At 31.6% G+C, this 18,589-nt stretch overlaps 5 protein-coding genes across 14 annotated transcripts; 2 read left to right on the forward strand and 3 right to left on the reverse strand.

The window, feature by feature from the left end:
• The first annotated feature begins 91 nt into the window (after positions 1–91).
• LOC105428619 (tRNA (guanine-N(7)-)-methyltransferase) lies at positions 92–9,294 on the forward strand. 5 transcript variants are annotated; one of them, XM_011641018.2, is made up of 7 exons: positions 92–644; positions 723–856; positions 1,302–1,486; positions 1,559–1,672; positions 1,914–2,015; positions 2,076–2,215; positions 8,841–9,294. In XM_011641018.2, the coding sequence occupies exons 1-6, from the start codon at positions 559–561 to the stop codon at positions 2,202–2,204; spliced, it is 750 nt and encodes a 249-aa protein (XP_011639320.1). In that variant the 5' UTR covers positions 92–558; the 3' UTR covers positions 2,205–2,215; positions 8,841–9,294. The 5 variants fall into 5 exon arrangements, with proteins under 5 accessions (XP_011639320.1, XP_011639322.1, XP_011639321.1 ...); XM_011641020.3 differs by lacking the exon at positions 8,841–9,294 and adding an exon at positions 5,225–5,487; XM_011641019.3 differs by lacking the exon at positions 8,841–9,294 and adding an exon at positions 2,501–3,210.
• LOC148936707 (uncharacterized) lies at positions 2,310–4,430 on the reverse strand. The gene is made up of 7 exons (XM_089076099.1): positions 4,028–4,430; positions 3,660–3,916; positions 3,319–3,571; positions 2,949–3,175; positions 2,667–2,835; positions 2,435–2,597; positions 2,310–2,338 (listed from the first exon to the last, which is right to left on the reverse strand). The coding sequence occupies exons 1-7, from the start codon at positions 4,421–4,423 to the stop codon at positions 2,310–2,312; spliced, it is 1,494 nt and encodes a 497-aa protein (XP_088932225.1). The 5' UTR covers positions 4,424–4,430.
• On the reverse strand, positions 5,140–11,080 carry LOC105428620 (cilia- and flagella-associated protein 65). 2 transcript variants are annotated; one of them, XM_089076336.1, is made up of 9 exons: positions 10,940–11,078; positions 9,500–9,719; positions 8,759–9,024; positions 7,837–8,113; positions 7,369–7,572; positions 7,089–7,293; positions 6,163–6,408; positions 5,692–5,920; positions 5,140–5,541 (listed from the first exon to the last, which is right to left on the reverse strand). In XM_089076336.1, exons 1-9 carry the CDS (start codon positions 11,039–11,041, stop codon positions 5,140–5,142), a joined length of 2,151 nt encoding a protein of 716 aa, XP_088932462.1. In that variant the 5' UTR covers positions 11,042–11,078. The 2 variants fall into 2 exon arrangements, with proteins under 2 accessions (XP_088932462.1, XP_088932463.1); XM_089076337.1 differs by lacking the exon at positions 9,500–9,719 and having other exon boundaries at positions 10,940–11,080.
• Positions 11,081–11,384: 304 nt separating this feature from the next.
• On the forward strand, positions 11,385–14,248 carry LOC105428722 (uncharacterized). Of its 2 annotated transcripts, none has more exons than XM_089076350.1 (4): positions 11,385–11,521; positions 11,643–11,875; positions 11,942–12,191; positions 12,289–14,248. In XM_089076350.1, the coding sequence occupies exons 1-4, from the start codon at positions 11,437–11,439 to the stop codon at positions 12,750–12,752; spliced, it is 1,032 nt and encodes a 343-aa protein (XP_088932476.1). In that variant the 5' UTR covers positions 11,385–11,436; the 3' UTR covers positions 12,753–14,248. The 2 variants fall into 2 exon arrangements, with proteins under 2 accessions (XP_088932476.1, XP_088932475.1); XM_089076349.1 differs by having other exon boundaries at positions 11,437–11,542.
• Positions 14,115–18,234, reverse strand: LOC105428617 (acylamino-acid-releasing enzyme). 4 transcript variants are annotated; one of them, XM_025218615.2, is made up of 15 exons: positions 18,040–18,234; positions 17,824–17,901; positions 17,501–17,718; positions 17,232–17,395; positions 17,035–17,171; positions 16,612–16,882; positions 16,373–16,518; positions 16,079–16,247; positions 15,725–15,985; positions 15,500–15,637; positions 15,189–15,409; positions 15,024–15,103; positions 14,903–14,950; positions 14,452–14,670; positions 14,115–14,381 (listed from the first exon to the last, which is right to left on the reverse strand). In XM_025218615.2, the coding sequence occupies exons 2-15, from the start codon at positions 17,842–17,844 to the stop codon at positions 14,258–14,260; spliced, it is 2,217 nt and encodes a 738-aa protein (XP_025074400.2). In that variant the 5' UTR covers positions 17,845–17,901; positions 18,040–18,234; the 3' UTR covers positions 14,115–14,257. The 4 variants fall into 4 exon arrangements, with proteins under 4 accessions (XP_025074400.2, XP_088932458.1, XP_088932457.1 ...); XM_089076332.1 differs by having other exon boundaries at positions 17,824–17,889; positions 17,967–18,234; XM_089076331.1 differs by having other exon boundaries at positions 17,967–18,234.
• Positions 18,235–18,589: the final 355 nt, after the last annotated feature.

The raw sequence follows: 18,589 nt of genomic DNA on the forward strand, positions 1-18,589 counted from the left end.
GTCGGCGACGCACTTTCTCTACACTTTAAATGTGTGTGTGTGTATATATATATATATATAATATTATCAAATGTGTGTGTAATAAATAGTACACGAGAATTCGAGAAATACATAAATAGATCCATGCGTTTTCGCGTCTTTTTCATCCACCGGTCTCTGGGGACTAAGAAGAGTGAATTATCGCATGATTCCGCGTTTTTGATTAAACCGCACCTGCACGTTTCTACGCGTGCTCAACCTTTCTTATCTCTCTTTCCTCTCGCAAGACGTGCGCGTGCGTTTAGTCGAATTGCTTGAAAATATATTGTTGTTTTTCTATAATTACACTTCTATGTTCCTTTCTTTTCTTCTTCCCGGAATGTTGTGTTGTGTTTATTTAAATTCTGCGTATCGGAATACAGTGATTGAAAAAAACCGTGTTTTTTATGGGTTAGATTCAACCTTTCTTAAATATACATTACGTTTTGTTACGTATCGGTAAAGAAGGAATTAAATAGATATTTGGATTTTTTTGGAGATTTAGTGTTTTATTTAATTGAATTAACAATATTTGACATTATGTCGACGACGCTGGCGTTACCGCAAAAGAAATATTATAGACAACGGGCACATTCAAATCCAATTGCCGATCACTGCATTGAATAGTAAGATGATTTTTGATGAGTTTTTCATGAATCAAGATTACAAAAAGGTCACTGTCATTTATTGTTTACTTATTGCAGTCCCATAAAACCAGAATTGATGGATTGGAGCAGCTTATATCCACAATATTTTCAGAGCAATACACAGCAAATATCAGAAGCGCAGAAACGTGTAGAATTTGCAGACATTGGTTGCGGCTATGGAGGATTATTGGGTAACTTACTTTTTATTTTTTAATGTATCATTATCAAACTACTATTCAATGTATTTAGACAACAAATCTATGAGAACAAATTTTAAAATATCTGTTAATTTTGTTGACAAATACTAGCAGAAATACAACAGAACCTACTAGAATGTGATAACTAGAATATAATCTGCTAGAATATAATTAAATGCAAAAACTATGCAAAATCTAATATTTTATAATTATTTAAATAATATAATTCTTTAAATGATTGAAAATAGAAGAATCTGCTCAGCTTCTATTGACAATTTGCAAATCAAATTCTATAGACTCTACCAACAAAACATGTTTAACAATACATATTCAATTTATTAAAAGTTTTTGATCAAATTTGCTAGCAATTTATTGGTAAGTTGCCAACATTTTGCTGACTGAGTGAGAAAATAAATATAATTAACAAATGAATCCTCAGTTACTCTATCACCAATGTTCCCGGATAATTTAATACTTGGCATGGAAATCAGAGTAAAAGTATCTGATTATGTTATGGATCGCATTGCTGCTTTACGATCACAAAATCCTGGCCAATATCAAAATATTGCTTGTCTGAGAACAAATGCCATGAAATATCTGCCAAATTATTTTTACAAAGGACAGGTAAATATGAAAAGTTTTCAATATACAAAATATAAAATGATTCATACATTAATCCATACCTTTCATTTGTAGCTGAAGAAGATGTTTTTCTTATATCCAGATCCACATTTCAAAAAATCAAAGCATAAATGGAGAATAATAAACAAGTCTCTGTTAGCGGAATACGCTTATGTTCTAGCTGAAGAAGTAAGCATTATTTAATTTCATTGTATTAATTCTAATATAGAGATTATGATTTATTTTTTATTAAAACAACATAAAAGAATCCAGACAAATCTCGATGTGTATGTGTGTGTAAATTAAAAAAAAAATAGAAAAAAAGATTATTAAATGCCTAAGAGTTTGCTGAAGTTTGTCTGTATTCATTTCTGTTTAACATGGTCTCAGTCTATGTACATTGACTTTATTCTTTTTTACTGTTACATAGGCTATTGTATATACTGTAACAGATGTGGAAGATTTGCATAAATGGATAGTTCAACACTTCCAAGAACATCCATTGTTCGAAGAAGTTACCAAACAGGATTTAGTAAGTACAACTGTTTATTTTTTTTAATACGATGATGATTGACAAATTTTATTAATGCAGGAAGCAGATCCTATAGTAGATAAATTATATGAAAGCACTGAAGAAGGCAAGAAAGTCACCAGAAATAAAGGAGATAAATTTCTGGCTGTGTTTAGAAGAATCAAGGATCCTTATATAACGAACAGCTAGCAGTCGCAATTGTGTGTAATTGTATACACATATTATTATTCAGTTATCATTACATCGCAAAAGATATTCTTGATATTCTTGATATTTCTTTTGAAGGCGCTGATTCTAAATAGGGATATTTGTCTTGAAGTAGTCTTGAAGTAGGACGTAGTAGTCCCATTTCTAAAATGGAAATTGCAAAAATCAAAATTATCAACGTATATTTTTTTTAGAAAATAAAATATATTTACAATATATAATATAATAATATAATATAATAATACCTCCTTTTATTGTCTTTTTTCTGCTCGTACTAGGTATCATGTACAAATAATCTGTATATCTGATATCTGCACGCTGAATTAAATGTGCAGTCTGCAAAGCGAATTCTTCATGCATTATGATGAATAACAACTGTAAAGTAAAATCCATCGATAATTAACATTCTTTTAAAAAATATTGGATTGGAAGTTAAAATCTTACTTCTTCAAATATATGATTGATTAACGCTCGCGGCGGTGAAATGTACGATCTTTGCATCAATCTTTTTCTTTCACACAAATTCATTCTGAATTGCGAATAAAATAAACCCGACTCTTTTTGCAAAATGTCCTGCATTATGTCTTTCAATAATTTACTGTTAACTATTTCCCTAAAATGTAACGAAACGTAGCATAATTAAAAATAAATAATTAAAATTCATTTTATATAAATAGATTTATAATCTAGATTTTATTACTTTTATGGAAATTGGAAGATTTTTACCATAATAGACCTTCTATGATAAATGAAGATCGTCTGATGTCTTCTCTTGTAAATGTCATTATTCTCTCATTTTCCTCAATAGATATTCCTTTTGGCGGTGCACTCGTTAATTCTTTCATTAAACTAACTTTCAGAAATTTGTCTTCTATATTATATACGGAACATCGAATTGTTATAGTTTTGTAAAAAGGTGGTTGTGGTTTTTCCAAGCTTTTCATTGGTAATTTCTAAAAATAAATGAATATATAAGCTTAAAGAGAAACTTTTATACTTTTACAAATTGAATTTCTTATTTTCCTAAAACCTTGACATCAGAGAAAACTTTTTAAAATTATTTTTGAATTTCATAAATTTTATATATTTTATTTACTGGAACACTGATGCCTTTTTCTGTGATAGTAAACTGTCCTTCAAGTTCTTGAGATAAACCTTCATTAATATACACATTTCGCTGATAAGTCTGCCTTTGATTGGCATTAATAAACTCGCACGATACATTTACGTCAATCATACAAGGATAATTTTTGGTATATACAGTTACACGAAAGCTTTTAATGGACATAGGATTTATCAAGCCTTTTCGCGGATAAATTTCCACATGAATTATTTTAGATACCTTACATCTGATAATGACAAATAAATATTGATTTCGTTTTGAGAAAAATCTTTGAATAAATAACTTATCTGCAATTTTAATTCAAGCCAACAAACTTTTTCCACTTATAGGCGAGTACATCTTGCACCAAGTTATTGTACATCATTATCATTTTAACCACATAGCTATATGTAGATATGTGCGAAATATTTATGCAATCAGTGTTAAAGTATACAGGAATATCTTCGTCATCGTCTTCGAAATTACATTTACATGGCACATATTCTTCAATTATCGGTTTATATGTCAAGGAAGATTCGCCCTCGAGTGTTAGTTCTTCCTCATCATCACCCAGAGTCAAACGTAATTTCTCCTATTAAAAAAAAGAGATGCAATAATTTTTATTCACTTCAAAGAAAGCTACTTGTTAGTTTTTTTATTAAATGTGTTTTGTGTGTATGTATATATATATATATATATATACTTTAAATATGCCAAACTGTCGTGGTTGAAATTTTAAGAGAATTGGAACGGAAGATTGCGGATTTGCAATTACATATGGAGTTGCGTAGGAAAAAACTTTGTAACAATATTTCTGACTTATTTGCATTTCCGGATTTACAGAAAACGGGATGCTACGATTCGTACCATTATGCACCCAACATACCTGAAAAATAACGTTACTGGATGTTGTATTTTTAAAGATAAGAACAAGAACAGGAACAACCTGAAAGATGGGATTTTTCTCTCCAATGTAAACATGTTGAAATTTAAAATGCGTGCCGTTTAAAAGACGTAGCTTATTATCAGAATCAGACAAACATTCGATTGTTATAACAAGAAAGATGTGACGATTATCTCCAAGATCCAAGTCCCACATTGTCTCAGTTTTTCCTAACAATATGTAATGCAGCTCCAGCGTTATCCAGATCTGTTCTTTTGGCTACGTTTAATTTAAATATAAAATAATGATAATAAAGAGAAACGATAAGAAAGGAATTTAAAAAATCTCTTCAATTTAATTATAAGAGATTATACTTGAAGACTTTTCGTTTTCGGCTGTACAGAGCATACTTTTCTGTGCAAACAATCATATTTTGCACGTTGAAATTTAAGGCCTTGGGTTTTTGTAACAGGTTGGCAAGAACAGAGCTGCACTTTTTTGATATTCCAAGAAATGGTTACTGCAGTTGTATTTATTAAAAGCAATTTTACAATAATCGGGCTTTTTTGTAAAATCATCGCTGGAAAGTCATTAATATATAACGTTTCCGACGTTTCTGGTTGTAAATTTTTGAGTAACATATTGAGTCTAAAAGTGTATACATAAACACATAATTAAAACATTTTTGAGTTACGTTTGTACGAATCAAAAAATAATATGAAATTCTATATACGTGTTTATTTTCATCAATTTCCAAAGAAAAACTTTGCTCATGTCTGGATAAGGCCCATAATATTGTAGATTTATTATCTAACGTTTATTAAAAAATAATTATTATATATACATCTATATTATATCATATATATTACAATCATATTGTTTTGTTAAATCATTACAATTACAATTATATTATTTTAAAAATATACCTCTATTCAAAACATTATTATAATTAAATAACACTGTGTACTATATTTTACCTTTAAGATAGGCAAAATACATAAATATTGCAATTTGCAGATATTTCTTGGTGTCTGATTCGGAATCAACATGTCTGTACAAGAACTCATTCTCACAAAATATTGAATAAAAAGTTCGTAATATCCTGGCGTGGTGGGTGTGATAACAACAGTAATGATCTTATCTTGTCCGGCAAGAACAGTATCCATGACCGGATATATTTTTACATCATGCTCTATGTCTCCGATTGGCAAGTCACAATGGCTACATATCATTTTGTAATAGATATTCACAGGACTCAAGTTAAATACGTGAAAACTCAATTCTTTTGTATCTTTGTACGCCTGAATTCCAAAATCTAATTTATCCGGGGCTGACTGTCGAATATAATGTGCGCATAATTAAAATTATTTTATAATTATCATATTATTATTAAATTTTTATTTTAATATTTTAATATTTTTCACATTATTTTATTAATTTTATTATACTTCCTTTCTATTATTTTATTAGTAATGAAAATTTACCACAAGAAAACCGGATTCGCATCTTCCTGTTACATGTAATGTTACATAAATGTTAGAGCCAACGGGATTGTTGTTTTTCAGTACAATTAAAACACAGCTTATGTCAAACTCGTAATCTCCAAGTATCGTAGGACAAAATAACCATTCGTGAACAACGATATCGTTGGAGTAAATTATGCCATTCTTATTTTGTATCTGAAGTTCAGGCACCTCGTTAATAAATTCATACCTAGAAAATTGACGTTAATCAAATGACAGTAATAAACTAACAGTTTAATTTTTTGAAAATGTTCTTAATTTTTTTTTTCAGATAATATAAAAGATTATAAAAATGTAATAGTTTTTATACATCTTGGAAACTTCACAAACTTTACATATTGTATTACATAAACAGTTTTTATTACATGAGTGTTACACATGTTTTGACATGTGACATTAATATTAATATCAGTATTTATAGAATTTTATTACTTCATCGTATGTCGAGTAACATTTCGCATACAGAACTGCTGTGAGCTCTGGCAACCTGGAAACGTCGGCGCAAAATTCACAATATTTCGGTCGCTAAAAGTAACATTTGCATGTTCTGTAAATCCTTGAAAATCTATGAAGCATTCCGATTTCGTATTTCCATTGAAACGTATCGCCCAACGTTCCATATAAACGCGTTCATCGTCAGTTTCGGGTAACATCCCGACTACAATGATTTGATAATCTCTGAAAAGAGTTATAATATCACGTTGATGAATAAAGACTAATAGTTACATGAACGCATTAAAAATATTAATATTATTTCTTTTAACGTCACGTGCGTGTATAAAGAGAAATATAACGTTGCCTTAAGTTATTTAAATTATTTGCATGCATCTAAGTAATTACGATAATATCAAAAAGTCTAGAATAATAAGTATGATAAAATTATCAAAAAAATAATTTATAACGAAATAATCATCTAAAAATAGCCTATTGAGAATAAGTACTGTGTAGTGTTTTTTCAACCTCCTACACATCCTTGTTAGAGTAGCAAGGATGAGTTTAAGAAACATTTATATCTTACTTAAAAAACATAAATATCTTACAAACGTTCATATATAAGTGAAATAAAAATCAAATGAAAGAAGAATTTTAAGTAAATATTACATATATTTTTTGCATCTGTATAGTTATTAATGCATAAAAAAATAAATATATTTTTAAGGATGAATTTTTTATGAACTCTTTAGGTGACTTTTTTTGAAGAAATAAAAGAATTTACCTTTTTTAGTTAAAAATTTAATAACTTAGAAAAAAACAACAAAGTACTTATCCTATTTTTAGATTATTTCGTTAATTAAAAAATTATCTTTAAGGATAATTTTATTATATTCATTCCGCTAAACTCTTTTATATGAAAGTACAGATAAATTATGCCCATTATTGGCTTCACGATAAAGTGGCTCGACGGCGGCGATACAAAGCGATACATCAATGGTAGATGTCCGTATTTTCTTATCAGAAACGTGGTGTATATTGGCAAGGATGGTACACAAGGAGGCATCTTGACTACGTGAGGTATCTCGTACTGGGGAATCCAACCATCTGAGCAAACGGGAAACGAATGACCTGTGTAAAAAAACAAATCGAATTAAGTAATCGTGCAAAAAGGAAAGAATGAGAGGAAGAGAGGACGATACGCACCGATTAGCCGTACAGACGTAATCGCAGGGAACGTCAGAATCTCTTTGTTAGAGTCTTTTTGCCGCTCAGTAAAAACATCTCCAATGAGATCTCTGGCGAACAAATTGCTTCCTCGATCGGGACTAAACGTGACTTCAAATAGAGCCGTCTGGCTCGTCGGTATTTTCGCGGTGGCGGGTGTTACGTCGAAAATTCCTTCAGTGTCTGCGTACAAAATTGATTAATCAATTATCGACGGAAGAATAATAAATCTATATTACAGCGTCTAATTTTAATTTCTGTATAATATTATAAATAACATAAATAATATTAGATAATATTAAATAGATATATTAAATAACATAAATAATATTATAAATAATATGACACAGTTTTAACTTAATTTCAATATTTTTTTAAATAAAAAATAATTGGAAGCGCTAGAAAATAGGAGCAATGACAACAATATACTGATTTAGAACTGGGAACCTTGGTCCCATTTAATTAATACGTCAGACTGGCTATGATTAGTGAGACACAGAGTCTCCGGAATTCTTCGCGTAGTGTTTTCCGTCTGTGCGTCAGCCTGACCGAAGTCAATGCAGTTCTTCGATGATGAGATCGTAGGTAGAGTTTGCACGATAGTATCGCTCGTGTATCCTTCAAATCCGCTTTTTAATCTCGCAGGATAATTAAAGCGTTTCCGCATATTCGTTTTACGTAACGCCGTGCTGCAGTAGCCGTATAACTCTATGATAATCGGTTTCTATAAAATGTATCATGAATATTACGCAAATATTATACACATACGTAAAATACTTCTTTCATTCGCATGGAATCACAAATATCCCATATACCAAGTAAATATACCTGTTACTTATAACATATATATGTAAATGTGTATCTATATTATATAGCATTCATATTCGGTGTTTGCTAGATTTAGATAAAAACATAAACGATAAACTTTTTCGGTAAAGAGCTAGATGATAAATATTTTGCCATTTTGTTTTTTGCTTTATGAACCACAAGAATATATAATTTCTATCAGCAAAGTTAAAAAAATATAATAATAACGCTAATCTCAGTAGTACATAAATAAGTTATCACTCATGAACAATAATAACAATATAACATTATGTCAATATTATAAATTCCCGCTTAACAATATAATTGTTGCATACAATATATATATTATATTATATTTATATTATATTATTATATAGTAGGAAAATATAATATTGTATATGATGTGATGTCAATTTGTCTGTTAATTTGCATTTATCGAACAGTGTAGTTAAAGTAAATAAATATTAATTATTGTTAATACTAGTATTAAAACAATTGGTACTAGCCGCACGCTTTAGTAATTGAAAATAAGAGAAGATTCAGGTTTTTTTGTGCTTATTACGTGATTCAGGATTAAGCACGGAAAGTGGCATGCGTAGATCCCGTCTTCCCGCGGCGCGAAGCTAATCGTTATGCATTTGTAGGAACGGGGCCCGATGTGTCCGTGCCGGGGATTCGCTTCGAATGGCCTCTGGAGCAGGTCGACGTCGAATGCGAATATCGCTGTGGCTTTCGAATCATTGACGAGCCTGATCCGTTTCTTCGCTTCGCGAGTCTCGCCCGAGCACACCATGGCTAATCGCGTGATGGACGAAGAAACCACAGGTCCTGCACACGTAAATGATTGATCTACGTCACGCGATAATGATCGTCCATCGTAAACATCGTCACGATCTCAGAACACACGTTCAAGATAATTAATGACTCGTGACTCAAACCGAATGGAACTCATCACGTATGTGATCTTCAATAGAAAGACGTCGCAATTATCGTCTTCCGAAATTTATTTGTCGTAGATTTGGGAGAGGACAATTGAGCCTCTTAAAAGCTAGCAAGGCTAATCAATTCTGTGAAATAAAAGATAGAAAAAAAAAAAAATGACGAAATTATAAACTGATCGCCCGTTCTGAAGAGTGAGTCAGTTAATTTCTTCTGAAATATTTAAATAATTGTCCTCCACAATGAAAAAAAAAAAACATCATCGAGAGTTTCGCAGAGTTGGATTTTGCCCCACGCACGCTTTAAATCCTTTTCTCTAGAAAGACAAAGTCGAAGTTCTCCGTGATGAAAAGGATTTCATTACCGATGCACGTTCCACGGACTTGGATCTCCACGTGTTCGCCAGCCGAGTCCATGAGCGTAAAATAATCTACGTTTACCGCAAACGGCACAAACGGCCGATAATATATTTTGCATTTATATGTCTGGCCGGGAAGCAGAGACCACGAGTAGCTGCATAATTCGAACACGTGATCCAGCGGATTGGTAGCTGCGTCTCTTCGGGCCTCGTAAATTTGCTCGATCTATATATCACATCATCGGTAAAATCAATCTTACGTTTTGCGGATGCTACCTGCTCAGTGATAAATTAAATAAAAATATGAAATATATATATATATATATATATATTTTTATTAATTCTTGGTTGTCTGTTTCTAATCATTATTTCTTTCTTTTTTTAAATATCTAATAAATAAGTAAAATAAAAATTATATAGTGTGATTTATAATAATTTTATATTTTTATATAAAAACATAAATATGTTTTTACATAAAGTTTGTATCTTGTAATGATTCAAATTTTTTGTCATGCTGTTGTATAACAACATATGTATAAAAAAATTAGATTGTAATATTATTTTTAGATTAGATTAATATATAAAACATTTTTTTGAATAAATGTTGCCTTGATTTAATCATATTTTTATTTCATTTTTCAATTTTGTAACTACGATTGCGGTTAGAGATAGCGCTCATAAGAAACAAAATCTTTTTGCATTAATTTAACATTTAAGTTGTAATCAAATTTGTGTATGTTAATAGAGATATCAAAAAATCATTTGTTATACAGTTCAAAATATGCAGGAAATAACTTATCTTTTTAATTTAAAAAATTTGATCATTTTCAAGTAAATTCTTTTAAATTAATAAACGTTTAATCCAAAATTCTTCTGAAATATATTCTGAAGAAGTTGAATTCCAATGTAAACTCTCTATTTTTTAGATATTTAGATATATGTTTAAATCAATATCCCACATAACACACTTTATCCGAGAGATTTTAATCTTTAAAATATAAGGATCTCTTAAAGATATCCAAAGAATGTCCTTTGTCCTAAGACTGTCCAAAGAATGTCCTTTGTCCTAAGGACATCTCTCGCATAAAGTGTGTGAGATACAATGATTTAGGTAATATAATTTTATATATATATATATATATATATATTATAAAATATGCAGAGACTAATCAATTTTTCTTTAATTAAAAAATGATACTTGATATTTTTTGTCATTTTTAAATAGTCAGTTTTTCCCTCAAGTTAATCAAAGTTAATCAAAATCGCCTCTTCTGTCATTTCTGGCAGAGTTCCAACGTGGATTAACTTTTATCAGTTTACTGAGTTGCTAACTTTTATCACCTTAGTTAGTATCACTCAGTTTTTATCTTTTTTTTAGTTGTAAGATTTGGTGGTGATATAGAAATGGACATTAGACATTAGACAAACAAGGGATCGGACACTAACGCAACTTTCGTTGATTATCTCTATCCATTTGACAGCCGTGGTGCCTATTTCTACTTCGTCAAACTGCACGTAGATTCTTCGACACGTCGTTTCGCAGTGCATCCTCTCTTTTTTCTGATTATCAGGTCAAATCTCTCACTTTCTCTCTCGCCGCTCACCGAGAAGCGCGACGCAGGATCTTTTCAGCGCGTCGAGGTCTCGATCGCGCGATCGATGTTCGGCTTCTCGAAGAGACTGCGGCGTCGGTCGATTTGTTAGGAATCGGTACTTGTTTGGTTACTTTTCTCTCTCTCTCTCTCTCTCTCTCTCTCGGGGAGACACGAATGGGTGACGCATCTCATGGTAACGTCGTGCTATTCGCACTCCGGACGTCGCCGCTCGAGATTCCACGAAAATAATCTCGCGTGGCGTCTCGCACGGCGTCTCGTCGTCGCTCCTCGTGCGTTCTGCATGGCATTGTGACGCTAACCCAACCTTTGCGCGAACGCGACCCGAAGATGGCCTGGGACGCAAACGTCGTCTACCTACTGAGCATGATCGTGCAGCTGTGCTCGTGCGCGCGTTACGCTAATTACAACGAGTGTAAGTCCGAGTCAATCCGCAGTGAGATCTCGCTTTCTCTCTCTATCTCTCTCTCTCTCTCTCTCTCTCTCTCTATCTTTCTCGCCAGGCGTCGTTTAACCTCATCTCTTTCTCTCCGTAGATGCCCTCGAGAACGAGAAGATCTGTCATATTCTTAACAACAAGCATAGCATCAACCTGCGCAACGGCTCCGCAGCGGTCGTCATGCCGTCTCACATCTTCGATCGCTGGATCGTCAAGGCCGATCGCAACTGCACGTTTATCTTCAAGACCAGCAGCGGTGAGGGCATCTTCGCGGTTATCCAGAAGATGTTTTTCCGACGCAACGGCGATCAGTGCCTCGATTACGTACGAGTGAGTGGACGAACGATTATAATTAGCGCTTGCATTACATTGGATTCCTAACAAATGTTTCATTAGTTCAAGAGAAGCGATGGTCATCATACAGCCAAGTTCTGTGGAGAGATAGACCGTAGCTGGATAATGTCCCTTCCAATTTCTAAGGATGATTTGGACAGTTTCAATTATGCGGAATATGATTCTGTCAAGAAATGGAAACCATGGAGTATAGGAGATATTGCCATGATAGAAACTGAAATATTCATCTCCAAAGAAAGAGTGCCAAGTGGACAGACCTTGGATCTTCTTATAGTTTATACTCCATATAAAGGTATACTTTAACATTTATATTAACATTTATATTAACATTTATTTAACAAATGTTTGGTTTATATACATAGATTTTCTTATCGATAACTCATTTGTAGGTTGCAGTCACGCAGACCTCAAACAATATAGAGATGTCGGGTTCAATAATTGTATTCGGAAAGAATATGTATGCGACGAAATCTACAATTGTCCCTTTGGCGTGTGCTCGGACGAGGCGGATTGCCCGGTCAGGCAAACTGAGCGGTATTCTAAAAATAATACTTCGACGAAGATCACTGTAGCAGCAGTCACTACAATGGTTCTCTGCTTCATTCTGTTCATCATATGTCTATGGGTCTGCAAGAAATCTCAAAAATTATGCTGGTCGTCGGATTGCGCCGGTCCGAACGTGCGCTCGCGGCCGGTTTCCTTCCCGAACACGGACGGCGGCCCAGAATCGAATCGCACGGTGTCAACAGCTCCCATGTTGGAAGTCGCGGTATCTCCGCCCGTCGCGGACAAAGATCTGCCACCCAGTTATGACTCGTTGTTCCCTGAACAAAGTAACTCTGCCAGATCGTAAGTTATTGAATCCGATTGAGCGCACTGATCTAATGTTTTAATTAGACACTGCGTTATAGACCAATCTTTCTCTACGCACATGCTGTTCCATAATATGAATGAACAGAAGGTTCCTATGAACAAGAACCCTCTAATAAATTAGTTGGATTCTATTGTGTGAAGTTAATATTTCGTGATAGTGTGATTCAAATTTACGAACTTTGAAATTCTTATTATATGTTATAAACAAATCAGTCACAAGAGACGCGGAACTATGGAACGTTGACTATTCATCGTTCATTTTGTGGCAATAAATTAAGAAGGCCTTGCTAAATCGAATCGATGAATTTGCATGTGTCAATTTCGATTATTTTGACCAAAGCAATTTTTTATAATCGGAGCGCTATTGCTTCTCCACCGTCCATATCTGATTACGCCACTATATACGGTACATTTATATACAGTACATTAACATTACGTTTTTTTTTTTTTTTTTTTTTATATGAGTGAGATTATACGCGAAATATAGCAATAAATATGTAGCTTCGTTAAGAATTTCATTTCTCTTTTGTATGTAGTTTTAAATGTTAAAATTCCTCTTTCTTCACTGCAGTCATATTGAATTATAACATTAAATATGAAATTGGAATTATAACATTAAATATTCATTTTTTTCTTGTATATGCTAAATTAAGTTTTACATATATAATTATGACTTCGCTCTGATTTATATTCAGAGCCCGTGAGTATTTGTCTTTATTTAACATTTAATAAACAAGGTTGAAATGATTTCATAAGCGCTCTGAGCATAAATTGGAATACAGCCTAGTGTTCAATAGTATATTCCAGAAGAAAAGATTCATACGATTTTACTTTACCAGATTTTACGTAGTTAACGTAACTAATTATAATGAGGAAATAGGAATTTTAGATATGAATTTCCACATTTTGTATTATTTTTTAATAAATATTGACAATTTATACAGTGTGAATTTTGCGCAACAAAGAAATAGTTTTCTAAATAATTTCTATTTGTTAAAATAATTACGATTTTTTTGTATAGCAACAAAATAATGCAGTATTTTTTAAATACGTTAATTAAATCTAAAGCTATCATCCATATTAATCTTCTTCACACATTTAAACTTATATTATCGCCTTATAATACTTGATGCAATAGTAATTATCTCGTAATAATAATTATTTGTCGGGAGCTATTGTGTTCATAGACATTCGTAATACGAGTGATACGTGAACTTGCTATATTGTAACAAGTATTTGATAAATGCCTTATTTGTGAGCATGTGCAACAATATATACGTATATATTGTCGCGTATAAATTGTTTTGTACGTATATAAGGTATAAAAATTTTATAAAATATATACAAATAAATGTATGCGTATATTTTTGAAGATTGAATGTTATATAAGTAAGTCTTTTTACAAAATGTATGTAATATCATGTAAATATTCAATTGTGATAATAAAAATTATGTATATAAATGCATGTAATTAAATGTTACAATTTAGTTTTTATTTTCGATTTTTTCTGGATATATATGCTCCAATAACCACAGATAGTTGTTAAGTATATGATCAATCTCAACTGCTCCAGTTGATAACTGATGATTATCATCGTACACAAGTAATCTGTAATATCAAATTTGTCGGTAATTATCCAAGATTTTTATTTTTCATTTAAATACGAATGCCAACTTACTTAGTTTTCACATTATTTGTTTTAAGTCGCTTATACCACATTGTTCCTTGAGAACAAGGTACTCGCAGATCTTTCGTTCCAATGCAGATCAAAGTTGGTGCCTTAACTGTATCGACATGAATAATAGGTGAAACCTCTCTCATTTTCATAAACAGGTTGACGTCTTCGGGCCAAGGACCGGTACTGAAATCATAAGTATAACCTGCTTCCGTGATGCACCTGCAACAAGAAGTTAAATCACATTAATATGAATAAAAACTTAATACGAACATAAATATGTTTGTGTAAACCATCATGTCACAAATAATTCATATATATATTTATAATATTCATATATATATATTTAAAAATTCATATATATATTTATAAAAAGAAAATTATGTATTTCAGTCAAGTTTAGACTAGTCATGATTATTGAGTACATTGAGATTGAGATAACTATCAAGCTTACACATTACGAAGATATGTTATTTTCTCTTCCTTAGTCAGAACATTGCGACTGAAATACAAATACGGAATTGAATAATTAGGATGCGAACAAGGATGTTATTAAGTATAAAATATTTTTTTACCAATCTGGAATATCCGAAGTGCCAAACATGGTAGCGATATCAATTACTGGGTTTCTTGCAACTACTGCTTTGTACAAATTCTGAAATGAAAAAAAACAACTTTCATGTCAACACTTTATGCAATATTTAAACTACTTGTATAAATTTATTATTTCACTTGCTTACTGGAGCTTGTCCACTTAAGTGTGCTACTATAAATCCACCGTGAGAACCACCGCAAAGACCTATACGTTCAGGATCGAGCCACACACAATCCTTCAATATTTGTTTCGTGGCAGTTATGCAGTCTTTCACATCTACGTCACCCACTTTTCCTTGAAGATATTCCACCGTTGCGCTGCCCATTCCCGTAGAACCACGATAATTTACTTGCAATATTCCAAAACCTATATACAGAATTTTTAAAAAGTTTAATTTTAAAAATATAATTTTTAAAAGTTATACAGAGAAAAATATAAATTTAAAACATCTATTACCTGCGCACGCCATAAAAGCAGCCTCCAAAGAAAATACATTTGTAGAACTGCTATGTGGCCCTCCGTGGGGCATAACTATTAAAGGTATTACTTTGGATTTTTCAGATACAGGACCAAAATATGTATAATTGAATTCCTCTGAAAAGTAAAGAAACAAATTCAAATTATCAAAGTTTAGCAAAAAAAAAAAAAAACTGAAAAACAATAACACAATATTCTACTTACCTATGTCCTTTTCGTCATCATAAGAATATTCAAAATTTTTGTGTAACATATTTTCTAGTTTTGGAATTATTGTTGTAGGTAAAAGTCCAATTAAAAAAATCAGGCCATATTTTAAATCGTCATATTCAAAACGACCTAGCATAGGTATACCAGGTCGCTTTGCAGAAGATCTCATAAATGTAATCAAATTATTTTTTACATCCAATATAGAAAAATTGTATTCATTTTTCCCATCCTCTATATGAGTAAGTATTTTTGATTCTGTAATAAAAGTGCATTGTTTTGACAAGAGAATGAATACATTCATTAAATCATAATTTGATATAAATACAATAAAATTTAAATATATCTTACTTATATTCAAGAAATATGACCGAATAGTATACTTTCGAGATGTACTGAAGAAAATATATGCAGCATCTTCGCTCCAACAACGACGAGGTAAGCGATTATACATTCCATAAAATTTATGGTTCTTAGCAATTAGTGTCATTGCTTTTGTTTCTTCTAAGAGCTTCTCATTCTAGATGAAAAATATAGCAAATTTTGCAACTTAAAATACTAAAATATACTTCTACTAATTCTTAATTTAATTATCCATTTATAATTGATTTAATTATTAATTGTATTTTTATTATAGTACATTACTTTGCCTGTTATTAAATCGTGATACATAATTTCTTGCGCGTTATGATGCGGGACGGCACCGGCTTTTCTCTGCACCCATACGACAAAATGTTTGTTAGGACTGACTCTAGGACTATGCACAGCATATCCATCATCAGACAATTTCTCTGCGTATTAATTATCAATTTTATATATAATTTTCTATTATTATATCTTCTATTATTTAAATGTTTAAATTTCAATTATTTAATATTTCTTACCATATTTTCCATCTATCAATGAAAATATCCAGGAGCATCTACTAGTGCATGCAGTAAGACCTAAATATACAGGCTCATGTTTCCAAGCAACACCAATAATACCAATATTTTTGTTTAAATTTATCCAAGACACTTGACCAGGCGAAACATTGTCTGGTATTTCAGGTAAAATAGTGATGTTGTTTATCATTGTATCGAGAACCGCAATAACAGGACGATGTTTCCCTACCAATTGCTCTCCCCAGTGTGGTTTATAAATATATTCATTACCCTATATCAACAAAGAAATTAAATTAGCAAGATATGTATATGTACACACACACACACACACACACACACACACACGCGCGCGCGCGCGCGCGCGCGCCACACATAAAAGATAATAAAGAACTTTATAATTATTCAAGAAACAAGAAATTTTACCACTATCACTTCGTTATCTTCTTTCTTTTCATTCAACGGTTCTTGTTTATAGAATGGTTTTGATTTAGGAAGCTTCTTCTCTGCTATGTACAAAATCTTTCTCTTATTCGGACACCATTCAAACGAACGAAATTCAACTGAAAAAAAGATAAAATAGTTAATATATATTTGTAAATTTAAAAGCTCTAGGCCCATACCATCTGTATAAACTTCGCCATGGACATCCATAGCAGATAAATCATAATTTTTCACTAGATGATGTTTATCCCAGATTTCTATAAATTGTTTTGTAGTTTTATCAATTGTAACTTGTCGCAACACTGCTTTAAGCTCTTCATCCTCTGTGAAGGCAAACATCTGTCTGTTTGAGATAAATATATTTAAATACAAACAATATTTATATTAAATATTCTTTACTAATGATATCAATTATATCAATTATATTCTAATGATATCAATTATATACTCTGTAGTAGTATCAATCGGAAATCCAACAATAGATGAAGTCCAATTTGAATGTATATCATAAATTTGTGTAAAGCGTTGATCCATCTTTGTATCCAAATTCCTCTGCGTCCATGTGCATTGTACAGATAATGTGTCACTCTTAGAATTCAGAATATATGCACTATTTAAGGTTGGATATGCAGCTAACGTCTGATATAGATCTACCAACTCCTTCACCTATAAAGACACTTTCTGTATAAAATCCTCATTTACATAATACTTTAAGATATTATTTAACAAAATTACTACAAAATATTAATAATATAAGAAATTATTACGTACGTCCTTGACTGGCATCTCCATCCTGGCTCTCTTGCGTAGTCTCTTCTCACTATCTTACACTGAAAGCTAAATATGCATCTGTAAATAAAAATCTTATCTATATATCAACTGATAACGGGATCTAAATAAATACTGCAACTTACACGTTAATGCCGCGTTATCTGTCTGTCACCACGTAACAATCAGCGATGTGCTATCGAGAAAATTTTGAAATACCGTTTTCTGATGTTGAACTGTTGCCGATTATAAAGAACATTGAATTCAGAAGGATGTTTATATCTCTGTAGTCAAATAAAAATACTGAGACCCACTTTGTGCTACAAGTGCTTTGAGGCATTCTTTGATTGGTTCATCGGTAGAATTCTTTATTCTGATTGGTCAAGTATTGGAATACAATACAGAATAGAACACAGAATGGAACGTTACACATCAGCGTTATGTTTTGAATATATATATATATATATATATATATATATCTATAGTATATATAGTTATTATCGGACACCCTGTATACAGCATATACATATACATATTATATATACATATACATATTATATATACATATATATATATATATATATATATATATATGTATATGTATATGTATATCTCTCATGGACAAGTAGAAGCAGATTATATTGAATAAAAAAATCTTGTATTTTATTTTACATTTTCGCAATAATTAAAAAGTTATTTATTTATACAGATCCATGACAGAGTGAGCATTTATGCGAAAGGATAATCAAACAAAATAGTGCTACGTCAT

Source organism: Pogonomyrmex barbatus, unplaced genomic scaffold (genome assembly GCF_055798465.1).
Source record: "Pogonomyrmex barbatus isolate J1 unplaced genomic scaffold, ASM5579846v1 scaffold2, whole genome shotgun sequence".
Taxonomy (NCBI): domain Eukaryota; kingdom Metazoa; phylum Arthropoda; class Insecta; order Hymenoptera; family Formicidae; genus Pogonomyrmex; species Pogonomyrmex barbatus.

Excerpts from the sequence above, each read along its gene's own strand:
- LOC148936707 (XM_089076099.1), bottom strand. The coding sequence starts at position 4,423 with ATGTGGGACTTGGATCTTGGAGATAATCGTCACATCTTTCTTGTTATA. Across the intron at positions 3,176-3,318 it reads AAAAAGGCATCAGTGTTCCA|AAATTACCAATGAAAAGCTT; the intron begins GTAAATAAAATA and ends ATTTATTTTTAG. Across the intron at positions 2,598-2,666 it reads TCAATCATATATTTGAAGAA|TTGTTATTCATCATAATGCA; the intron begins GTAAGATTTTAA and ends TTTACTTTACAG.
- LOC105428619 (XM_011641018.2), top strand. The coding sequence starts at position 559 with ATGTCGACGACGCTGGCGTTACCGCAAAAGAAATATTATAGACAACGG. Across the intron at positions 645-722 it reads GCCGATCACTGCATTGAATA|TCCCATAAAACCAGAATTGA; the intron begins GTAAGATGATTT and ends TACTTATTGCAG. Across the intron at positions 2,016-2,075 it reads AAGTTACCAAACAGGATTTA|GAAGCAGATCCTATAGTAGA; the intron begins GTAAGTACAACT and ends TTATTAATGCAG.
- LOC105428617 (XM_025218615.2), bottom strand. The coding sequence starts at position 17,844 with ATGGAGATGCCAGTCAAGGAC. Across the intron at positions 16,883-17,034 it reads AAGATAACGAAGTGATAGTG|GGTAATGAATATATTTATAA; the intron begins GTAAAATTTCTT and ends TTGTTGATATAG. Across the intron at positions 14,671-14,902 it reads ATAACATATCTTCGTAATGT|GTGCATCACGGAAGCAGGTT; the intron begins GTAAGCTTGATA and ends TTCTTGTTGCAG.
- LOC105428620 (XM_089076336.1), bottom strand. The coding sequence starts at position 11,041 with ATGCACTGCGAAACGACGTGTCGAAGAATCTACGTGCAGTTTGACGAA. Across the intron at positions 9,025-9,499 it reads AGTCCGTGGAACGTGCATCG|GACCTGTGGTTTCTTCGTCC; the intron begins GTAATGAAATCC and ends TTACGTGTGCAG. Across the intron at positions 7,573-7,836 it reads ATTAATTAAATGGGACCAAG|ACACTGAAGGAATTTTCGAC; the intron begins GTTCCCAGTTCT and ends TTTTGTACGCAG.
- LOC105428722 (XM_089076349.1), top strand. The coding sequence starts at position 11,437 with ATGGCCTGGGACGCAAACGTCGTCTACCTACTGAGCATGATCGTGCAG. Across the intron at positions 11,543-11,642 it reads TAAGTCCGAGTCAATCCGCA|ATGCCCTCGAGAACGAGAAG; the intron begins GTGAGATCTCGC and ends TTCTCTCCGTAG. Across the intron at positions 11,876-11,941 it reads AGTGCCTCGATTACGTACGA|TTCAAGAGAAGCGATGGTCA; the intron begins GTGAGTGGACGA and ends ATGTTTCATTAG.